Source organism: Jatropha curcas, chromosome 6, assembly GCF_041381405.1.
Source record: "Jatropha curcas cultivar XTBG-Jc1 chromosome 6, XTBG_Jcur_1.0, whole genome shotgun sequence".
Lineage (NCBI taxonomy): Eukaryota > Viridiplantae > Streptophyta > Magnoliopsida > Malpighiales > Euphorbiaceae > Jatropha > Jatropha curcas.
The window spans coordinates 27,252,780-27,263,763 of record NC_143156.1 but is presented as its reverse complement, the minus strand read 5'-3'; the positions used below and the strand labels follow the sequence as shown (position 1 = coordinate 27,263,763).

Genomic DNA, 10,984 nt, shown 5'->3' with positions numbered 1-10,984 from the left:
AAAATATCCTAAAACTTGAGAATTCTCATTTTTTATTATTTTTTCTATACTTTAAAATAAAACTTAAACAGTAATTACACCATACTTATTAAACTGGAATTCACCCGGAAGATCCTTCCAGAGAACCAACCGCCTCAAAATCGAATCGGTCTTATTTTTAAATTATTTAAGTGAACCGGATTAAATTGATTGACCGGATAAATCCGATTGACTCGAAATGATTTTTTTTTTATATTTTTTATTATATTATAATTATTTAATTAATATATATTATTAATATTTTAACAATCCACTAATTAAACTATTGATCGACCGGTTAAATCAATGATTTATCCACTCAATTCCTTTATTGGAGCGACTTAATCTAATAACAATGTGTTACACCCGTAATTAAAATTAGAAGAAAATATAATGCAATAATAACAATATATAAAATTTACGGGATTGGATTAATCAATTTATAATTTTTTAATATTTTTATTAAAAATTTAATATATGTGAATATATATTTTTAAATGGTATATTATAAATTTTTAGAAATTATATTATATTTCATTGTATTTTTCAATTCATAATTAATTTAAAAATATTAAAAGTACTAATAAACGTGGCCCAACAGCAAAATATCCTAAAATTTGAGACTTGTTATTTCTTATTATTTTTACTATACTTTAAAATAAATCTTAAACATATTACGCCATAGTTATTACACTCGATCCAACGGGTCAATCCAAAGAACCAATTAGTCTCAAAAATGAATCGATTTTATTGTAAAACTATTTGAGGAAGTAAACCGAATTAAATTAGTTGATTTACACAGGCTAGATAACTTAACCCAGTTATGTTGATATTTTTAATAATTTTTATTATATTAGAATTATTTAATTAATTATTAATATTTTTATGATCTACTAATTGAACCGTAGATCCATTGATTAAATCAATGATTCATCTGTCTAATTCTTTAGCTGGATCAATATTTGGGCTAGATTTAATAACACTATACTACACTCATGATTAAAATTAGAAGAAGAAAATAGAATGCAATAATAAGAATATATAAAATTTGTAGTATTTGATTAATTAATTTATAATGTTTAACCTTTTATGAAAAATCTAATATACGTGACTATATATCCTTAAATGTTAGATTATAAATTTTTAAAATTATATTATATTTCACTATATTTTTCAATTCATAATTAATTTAAAAAATATGAATATTTCACTTTACAAGGATTTAGTTTTTTTTTTTAGAGGATAATTTAATTTTTGTGCGTGAGCAAATTTTAGTTATTAAATAGCACCTACAAATATTTGTAAATTAAATATTTCAATTTTCACAGTAAATGTAATTTTTTTACTTTAATTTGATATGTAGCATATCTCTATTTTTTAAAATATTTATGTAAATTAATTTTAATTTATAAAATAATGTAAAATCTTCAAATAAACAAGAAACAAATATGGAAAACTTTTTTTAAGAATTTCAAAATTTGATATGGAAAAAAATTATATTTTTCTCAAATATATAATGTCATTAAATATTTAATATAATACATGATATTTTAAAAGGAAAAACATTATAAATTTGTTTTTCTACTGATCACAATTAATAAGTTTTTAGATTTTAAGTTCAAATACTCTATAATAATAGATTTCAAGTTCAAATACTCTATAATCAATAAGTTTTTATGAATTTGTAAGTATATTCAAATAAAAAGTTATCGTAGCTGTAATTTAGCCTCTAATACCATTCCAAATATTTGTCTAATCAAATTATCATTTTAGGTTTCGAATTTTTAAATTCATTTTCTTATCCGGTAAATTTTATTGAAAATATAAATGAAAATCTTGGCAATTACTAACTATACCTTGGTCAAAAGGCTAAACCATTACACAATTTGCTATTTCACAATATTTTAGATTATAAAATGACAGATGTTAGCATTCTAACACAATTTAGCACAATTGTATGAGAAAATAAATTTGTTTTATATTTTCAGATAATCTTTTTATCAACATAATATCTATAAAACATATATTATCTTTAGCATTTAATATACTAATATAAAAAAATTTTAAATTCATTTGATCGAGTCAGTTGTATAATCAATGGTAAATTTCAAAATTTTAAAATATTCAAAAGTCAGTTTAATTTTAAATTTTGAGCAAATTATAAACAAAATATTATTAATTTTAGATTAAAATTATAAATTAAGATAAAATCAATAAAGTTAAAAATTAAGAATAAAATCACAAAATGTAAAATTGTTTTGGACCTTTTGATTTTATCATTTATTAATTAATTGAATCATTAGTTTGATAATTTGATAGTTTATCAAATTCATAAATTAGAAAATCTAATGAAGTCTTTTGAAATTTAAGGACAAAATTTTTAAATCTAAATAAATCACTTATTTATCAATAAAACTTAAAAAAAAAAAATAAAAAGTTCATAATAAGAATAAAACTGTAATACGCAAAAATGTTTTGGTGTCTTTTGTAAATTCAACAAGAATATAATAATATCAGACAAGGATGTCCCAGAGACTGGATGCCGATGGGCCATCTCCATGGTTGTTCAGATGGTCTCAAAAAAGGAGAAGCTTCCTTTTCTCATTCCCAAAAGACCCAAAAGATCTATCATCTTTCTCATTATTCAGTGAAGTAAAAAAGTCCCCATTTTCTGTTCAATTCAATGGTGCAGTTCTCTTTCTCTGAATAAGGTAGGCCCCGTTTATTCTTCTCCTTTGCTTTTCATTTCTTGTATTACATATCTTTTTGTGTAAATCACACTAATGGTTTTTTTTTTTTTTTTTTTTTTTTTTTTTTTAAATTTTGTATAGCTCTTTGTTTGGTACTCTTAAATGTTTTTAATTTGAGGTTAATTCTATATCTCCTTTCTGTTATAGGAACTGGCTTTCCAACTTCGACCTTTCTTGTGTGTCTTTTGGTTTTAGTTGTATCTTCCAAAAATATGAATAATTCTGATCAAGAGAAGCAAGATCAGAGGTAAAAACCCATCTTGGTATTCCTTTTCTTGTTTGGTATTTGTGTAGTCGGGTTTGGTTTTGAATGTTTTTAGTAGTTTTGGCTCGTGGGTTTGTTTTATTTGCTTTTTTCTTCTTTTAAACTTATTTTGTTGTTTTTAGGGATTCTATGTTTGGTGAGTGTTTGAAATGATATTTGGCTGCTTCTGCTTTATTTCTGAATAAGTTTGTGGATAATTTAAGAGCAACTTTGAGAAATGTTCATTTATGGTATACTTACAGGGGCATAGTTTTAGATTATTAGCTTATATATGATTTGATTGCTGAGAGAAGTGTAGAATCGTAAAATGGAGTTAACTCTAGCTTTTTAGATTTTTTTAGTCAATTGTACGGTAAGTCAACCAAGCCTCATTCTTCTACTTGGCTCAATTGTGAGGAAAGCATTTTTCACTTTTTGCAGTACAATGGCAACTGACTTTTTATGTTTTTTCAACTGAAGTGAAAATTATAGTATGTACATGATCCATCACTAATATCTCATAGATCATCTCCCAAATGATAACTTGGAATTGATAGTTGTGAAATTTGTTAACTGGGACTTTGTATGAATTTGCTTCTTAGAAGCTAGTCAATTCAGTAGTTCGCTCCTCTTACTAAATGTATATAGTTCTTTGCATTTATTTATTTATTAGAATCTGTGTCACCAGCACTGGTTGCTGAAAGCTTTTCTTGGTCCTAATTTCCGATGGAGCTTGGGAGGAATGTCTATAATATTTGGTACATAAAGTTTATGAAAGCCCTCAGAAATATTTCTTGTTGAAAAAAAAAAAAGTGAGGGCTAGATGTTTTAGCATTGTAGTCACATAGAAAGTTTTAAGACTGAATAGGTTTCAGTTGAAATTGAAGGAGGATTGGTATACACTTAAATTGATTTTTATGATTTATCGTAGATTTTTCATTTTCAGGACTAATTCTGGCATGGAAGATTCCACTGCAATGACTATTGAATTCCTTCGAGCACGGCTGTTGTCTGAAAGGTCTGTGTCAAAAAGTGCAAGACAAAGAGCTGATGAACTGGCACAAAGGGTACGCTCTATTATGGATTTTAAACAAGGAGTTTATATCTATGTTTAAACAAATGTCTGTCTCCTCCTTTCTTGTACTGCTATAATGTTGTTTTTTAAATCTGAATCAGGTAGCAGAGTTGGAGGAACAACTAAGGTATGTGTCTCTTCAAAGAATGAAGGCTGAGAAGGCAACAGCAGATGTTCTTGCTATTCTGGAGGGTAACGGGATTAGTGACATTTCTGAGACGTTTGATTCGAGCTCTGATCAAGATATTCCACGTGAATCCAAATTGGGTAATATGTCCTGCAAAGAAGAAGAGGATTCAGTCAATTCGAAAGTGAGAAACAATGAGTCAGAAGAACTTTCAGGTTCTGATTTTGATTTTTCTTCTGCACCTGGTAGAAGCTTGTCTTGGAAAGGTCGCAAGGATAGCCCATGTTCTCTTGAGAAATACAAGGATCCATCTGTGAGAAGACGGAGTAGTTTTGCATCTGTTGGTTCTTCTCCAAAACGCCGCACAGGCAAGTCATGCCGCCAAATAAGACGCAAAGAACCTAGGTTTGTTCATCTTACCTTGTCCACTTCATGTTTAATTTAACCAATACTTGAACCACACTGTTTTTTTTTTTTGTTATTTTCCTATGCATTTTCAATCCAAGGAAAGTATCTAATAATAGGATGCTACTCCTGTATTCTATCATTGTAATCTGTACATTTATCTGCATTTTAAAATTTATGCTACAGCCTTCAATGTGAGACAGCCTTAACTTGCCACTTTTGGAGGTTTCTTTAATGCTTACCTTATATGATCCTAACATTTATATTTGACATGCATTTATATGACCATAACATTTAACACTTCTTGGAAGTCAAATCGTGCATCCAATACCATCTTCTCCAATAAAAGAATGAAAAAATGAAACTTGTAATAGTTATAGAGTTAGATTTCCAATTTTTGGGGAGGGAAAACAAACCTTTTTTTTTTTATCATGTGAGACCATATTCTATTGCTACCTCCGTTACCACAAGAATTGAAAGCTTTTTTTTTTTTTAAATTTTTTCCAGATATGTAGCTGAGGATTTCAAAGCCAGCCCAGTCAAGGTTGATACTCTTGAAGATGAAGTCGTCACTCCTTCAGAAGAATTTTTAAATGGTTCTGATGTTAAGCGTGGGAGCTTGGAAAGTGTTGTTAAAAGGGGCGAACAAATATTTCATGGCGGTTGCTTCAGAAGCAAACGAAATGCAAGTAGTAATGATCTTGATTATAATGTGTATGGAGGAGACAGAGAGATGGAAAAAGCCCTTGAACATCAGGCACAACTGATTGGCCAATATGAAGCAATGGAAAAGGCTCAAAGAGAATGGGAAGAAAAATTCAGAGAAAATAACAGTAGTACGCCGGTATGGTTGATAAAACCTGATAACATGGAAACCATTAAATTTTTCGCAGAGAAAAAGTTGACAGCATACTGCATGTACACATGTTGAAGTAGTGTTTTCTTTTCCTTTTTTCAAACCATTTTTCTTCTAACCTTGAGATCAAATATGAATTATGGTTTCACTGATTAAGATGCATTGCAGGAATTTACTTAAAAAAAAAAAAATGAAAAACAGACGTGCATGCATGGATAATGGGGGCTTGAGGGAAGCAATTGAGATTCATTTTTTTCCAATTTCTTTCCTTTTTGTCATAGTTATTTCTTTGGATTCCTCCTTTGATGGAAGATTAAATGCCTATAAACTTCCAATGCCTTTTGGCTTTTTTTTTTTTTCTCTTTCTGTCTTTTCTTTTTTATTTATAAGTTTAGATAAATTCTCTATGGTTGCTTTTAAGTTTCTAACTCCTTGCACATCACTATAGGCTTCAGAAATTCTTGGATGTTCATATTGACATGAACTCCAGTGATTCATTGTGAACTCCTCATAATTTCGAATACCTTAATTTGAGCTTTATAACAAATCCATCTTGCCATCAACTACTTAGGAATTTGTTTTGTCAGATCACATATAGCTTTGGCAAGTCAACATATGTGCCCAAATGTAGTGAGTTGCATAAATGTGCGACTGACTACCTGACAGTCTTAAGTTTCTGCTGTTCCTTCCTATCCCTTCTCTCTCTATCTCCGTGTGTGTGTATCTCTCTCTCAAACATATACAGGCGGAAATTGCACTTTGTGTTTATTACTTAGAGATCTTTATTAAGTAATTATACTTTTCCTAATTACCATAAAACAATGTCATCCAATTTGAAATCCTGGATTACACAAGCATAGGCTGTATTGTTTAGAGCACACAATTGGCAATATTGACACTCCATTCTCATTCTTATTTCTCAAGAAAAAGGTGAAAAAAGCCCATTTTGCAGTGTCAAAAGAATATCTAGTATGGAATCTGAAACTTTGTTATCACAGTGAATCTTATATATATTTGAAGAAATTATCTCAGTGAATTTTAAATAAACTAATCTTGCTAAATACCCCCTTCTGTCCTAGCCAAGTTGTGAGAAACATTGGGAGTGCATCCATGTAGTTTGGTTGTGGTTGACAAGTTCAGAGAGTTAATACTTAAAGTTAGATGTAGCTTGAAATCTCAATTACCATCTTTTCGATATGCATTATCCTAGCATAAGGTTTTGTTTGCGAACTTGAAATCTAGGAAAAGGGATGCATGGAAAAGTGTTTGCATATTGCATAATGCGTATCAAAAGATGGTAATTTTTAAAGTTAGATGTAGAATGCATGGATGGGTGTATGATGCATGATTGAAAATGGTGAGGGGAATTTTCATAGAAAAGTTGGTGGATGGCGCCAAAGGTGGCTGGAGCATCCTTTTTGTGGCACCTAGCTGTGGTGGCACTATCAAGGGCTCAAGAGTGTAATACTTCAGGTAGACTGCCTTCCAAGCCCTTATCAGGAAAATCCAAAAAGAATCTGTACTTCCTAACGGTGATCTTTAATTGGAAATTGAAGGTCATTATGCCCTGATGATTGAGTTGAAACTTGAAAGTGAAGCTATAGGAAGAGCAATATGTCAGTGATTCACTGTCCGATAGGCTATAAGTACTAGCTAAGATAATTGTGTATTGAGTGTTAGTATGCTCTCTATAGTTTAATAATGAGTCTACTCCCGTGGCAATCAATAGACTCAAGTCAGTCCAGTAGGAGCAGTTTGAGGGCAAAAGCTAAGTGCCAGGGTTCATCATTTGATAGGTTCCTTAGAGGAGTAAGAAGGGATGCATGCAGGGGTGGATCTATGTGTTACAAGCAGAGCAATAACCCACCTTTTGTTTGGATTTTTTTTTCCTTTAGCAAAAGGAAGGTTCGAACCTAGGCCAACTGTAATTATTTTTATTGTTCCTTTAAACGTCTTGCCGCCTTTAAATATGCGTTTAATCTTCCTTTAACAAATTTTTATATTAGTTTGCCCCCTTTATAAATCCTATCTCCACCCCTGTATGCATTGATAGGAACCATTCCAAGTATAAGGTGCATTGGCTGTGATCAACAGTCTGATAAGGATCATAACAGATGATTCTTGCCAAGGAATTGGCCGGGACAACTATCTTTCTATTCTGTTGTCATAACTTGCCAACATTACTTAAAAGGTCTATTCACGCTAGACCTCTCTTAGGTTGAGATCATTTTTATTTGTTCATTAAAAAATGAAAAGTGTCTTGTGTTTTCCTTTCAGTGTTTGAAAATAAAAGCATTTCAATATGACATGTTTGTTCTAAATAACGCTTTAGGAATCATTTGAAATATCTCAAGAACCTAAATAAATGAGAAACATTAGCACAAGGCAGTAGCATGTGCTAGTACATGCTAAGTTGGACAGAAAAAGAGTGAAGATTGTTAGCGCATGTGCTGATTTTTGCATGAAACTGGTGAAAGAAAGAAGATTGTTACATTTCCAGATCTAAGAGGGTAATTCCAAGTCTGTATGTAGATTTCAGTATAAGAAATAGAATTAACGGTTTTGGACAACAACTGAACCTTAATGCCACTTGGAATATATCTCTATGTGTATGCATGTGTGTGTGCTTATGCATATGCTTGTGATCGTAAAACAGTAAGAAGAGTAGATGGGTGCCCCTGTTCTTGTGGATGTAAATCCTTTTTTTTTTTTTTTTTGTTGTAAAGGCTTGGCATGTTTATTCATTATCCAAAATATAGACCAAATTGCATGGTAGATACTTGTCTAAAGGCATTAATCTCCTGTTATCCGTCTTGTTGCATAATGAATGTGGCACTTGGGACATAATTGAGGCCTGGATGCATGAGGTGCTTGTGTTTATTGGCATAAGCATCACTTTAAAAGTAAAAGTTATTCTGAAATGGTACGAACAAGGAATAATCATCATTTTCTTTACATATATTGGTCAATGCTAAATTTCACTTGTTTTTACTTATTAGGAAGCATACAACTTTGTAGATTGACCCTGTACAAAATAATAGTTTATAACCTTATTTCTCATATGAGATCTTGTCCTATTATATCCTAATGTTCTCATGTTTTGGATCATAATTATTCAGGATTCATGTGATCCTGGGAACCGGTCAGATATCACTGAGGAAAGATATGAGGTCAAGGCACCAGCCACATACCCTGCCGTGACAATTGCCTCCCAAACTCATGTGGTGAGCTCAGAAGTTGAAGATTTGTCCAATATTCGGCCTAATGGCTTCTTACCATCCTCACATGTTGATGTGGAAAGAGAAAGCAGTAACACGGCTGTTTCCAAATCCTCAAGTCAAGACTTTGCTTTCCCAATGGCCAAGGGAAAGCAAAATCAAGAGAGCACTGGCAACAACTATCTTGCACCATCACATGTCCCTGATCATGATTCAGTTTCAAATGGTTCACACAATTCCCCTGGGAGCCAAACTGTGCCTGGCATTCCATCAAATCTAAATAACGGATTCAGCGGTAGAAAAACTTCTGGAAACCAAAATGAACTTTATGCATTGGTGCCACACAAAGCATCTGATGGATTGGGTGGCGTGCTGGAGGCACTTAAAGAAGCAAAGCAGTCACTACAACAGAGGATTGACAAATTGCCATTAGCAGCCACATCTGTTGGAAAATCTGTTGAAGCCTCTTTTCCCTCTCCTGGAGATAAAGTGCAGATTCCTGTTGGATGTATTGGACTTTTCAGATTACCTACTGATTTTTCAGTTGAAGCTAATGCACGAGCTGACGTCCTGAATTCAAGTGCTCAATTAAGTTTGGGAAACTATTATCCAGATGCACGTGTTACAGCAGCTGCCAGTAATCAATTTATCTCAAGCCCATACTTCGAGAGTCGATCTAACATGTCAACTGAGGATCAATTTCTTGCCAGCCAATATGTTAGGAGTGGCTCAAGAATCCCCACACAGAAGCCTTATTTTGATCCTTACTTGGATACAGGTTTACCGTCTTCAAGTAGATACACTTATCCCAGTTATCCCATCAATACCTCCTATCCTGACTTGATGCCTCGGATGCCCACAAGAGAAGCATTCTCACCATCACTTCCAGGTAGAATTGCTGGCATGCCTTCTGCAAATCAATTCCCTTTCATTGATGATAATATTAAACCAAACATGTATAGATAATAGCTTATCATTTTCTGTAGGTTTTCTGAAGTTATTAGGTTTACCGGGGTTTCAGAAATAGTGATTTTGTATTGTAACAGTAGATGTCCTGACCCTTGATATATGTATGTAGTTGTATCATTTTTATGGGGTGAATTTTTTGTTGGGAGATGAGATTCGTAAAGAGATTGATCATACCTGAGTTTCGTTTTCTCATCAATGCGTCTTGTTTCTTCCATATATTCATAAAGAAACACACTATTATAGCCATGAAGGATGTTTTTCTTTCCTCCAGTATATCGTGCTCATGTGGCTGTAGATATTGAGTTCTGAGGACAGTCATTACTTCATTTCTCAGCAAAATGATGAAAATAGAACTCTGAAATGTTTTGAGATTGTTATGTTATTGCTTGACATTCGTTCTATTTGAAGTTTCTTTGTTACAGAACCCAGGTGAAGAAGCTATTCCCATGAGGATTATGCATGTGGGTTCTGATCTATTTGGACGTATATGATTATATCCTAAATGGTCAAATGCATAGATTTATCCACGACGTTTATCGCCCGATTTGTCTCGTGACACCCGTAAGTTTTCTGCCAAAATGAAATAATTTTGTGAGGGCTTAATCACGATCCTGCGCTTTTACATTTTATCTTAACGAGAGACATAATTATTACTGAGATGTGAAAGTGTATGATCGTAATAGGCCTCTACAAACTGGAGGTGTTTCAGAGCAAATCGCATAAATATGAGGCAAATTTATGCATTAGACTTATCCTAAACCAAAACGTGTATGATGCTTGAAAAGATCTAGACAACCCACAAGTCAAGCACATAATGTTTGCTTTTTTTTTTTTAAAATAATTCTAGTACTATTAAATTAGAGCTTTAAGATATCTACGGATTATGATTTAATCGACAACACAAGCTGAGTATATGAGAAGAGTTCTCGGGTTTGACCATTAAACACGCTTGCAGGGAGAGGCGAACAGCCATAATTGTGACTAAGCTCCGAGCCGGATTTAATCAGTCTCTAATAATAGGGTTCGGATACCGATGATTTAAAAAAAAAAAATCAAAGCTTTAAGATAAGAGTTTACAGAATCAAAACGTATTGGTTTAAAATTTTAATTAAAATAGTTTAGGGTTGAATGATGGTTATACACTGAATTTGCCCCTTTTCCAATAATGATTGGACCGAATACTGGTCTCATTGCTGATAAAAATAAGTAAATAAAGACTTGTAGCTTTCCCTAATACAACATTAAGGAAACTTCTCTCTCTTGAAATGTCATTTGCTTGTTAATGACCAATTCTTCAAGGAATAGAAAAATGATCCTAAGAG

At 32.2% G+C, this 10,984-nt stretch overlaps 1 protein-coding gene across 3 annotated transcripts; it reads left to right on the top strand.

Moving 5' to 3' along the window:
* Nucleotides 1-2,550: 2,550 nt before the first annotated feature.
* On the top strand, nucleotides 2,551-9,854 carry LOC105648114 (transcriptional regulator ATRX). Of its 3 annotated transcripts, none has more exons than XM_020684777.3 (6): nucleotides 2,551-2,729; nucleotides 2,850-3,015; nucleotides 3,959-4,079; nucleotides 4,189-4,619; nucleotides 5,127-5,463; nucleotides 8,595-9,854. In XM_020684777.3, the coding sequence occupies exons 2-6, from the start codon at nucleotides 2,981-2,983 to the stop codon at nucleotides 9,657-9,659; spliced, it is 1,989 nt and encodes a 662-aa protein (XP_020540436.1). In that variant the 5' UTR covers nucleotides 2,551-2,729; nucleotides 2,850-2,980; the 3' UTR covers nucleotides 9,660-9,854. The 3 variants fall into 3 exon arrangements, with proteins under 3 accessions (XP_020540436.1, XP_012089806.2, XP_020540435.1); XM_020684776.3 differs by having other exon boundaries at nucleotides 2,552-2,729; nucleotides 2,916-3,015; XM_012234416.4 differs by lacking the exon at nucleotides 2,850-3,015.
* The last annotated feature ends 1,130 nt before the right edge of the window (nucleotides 9,855-10,984 follow it).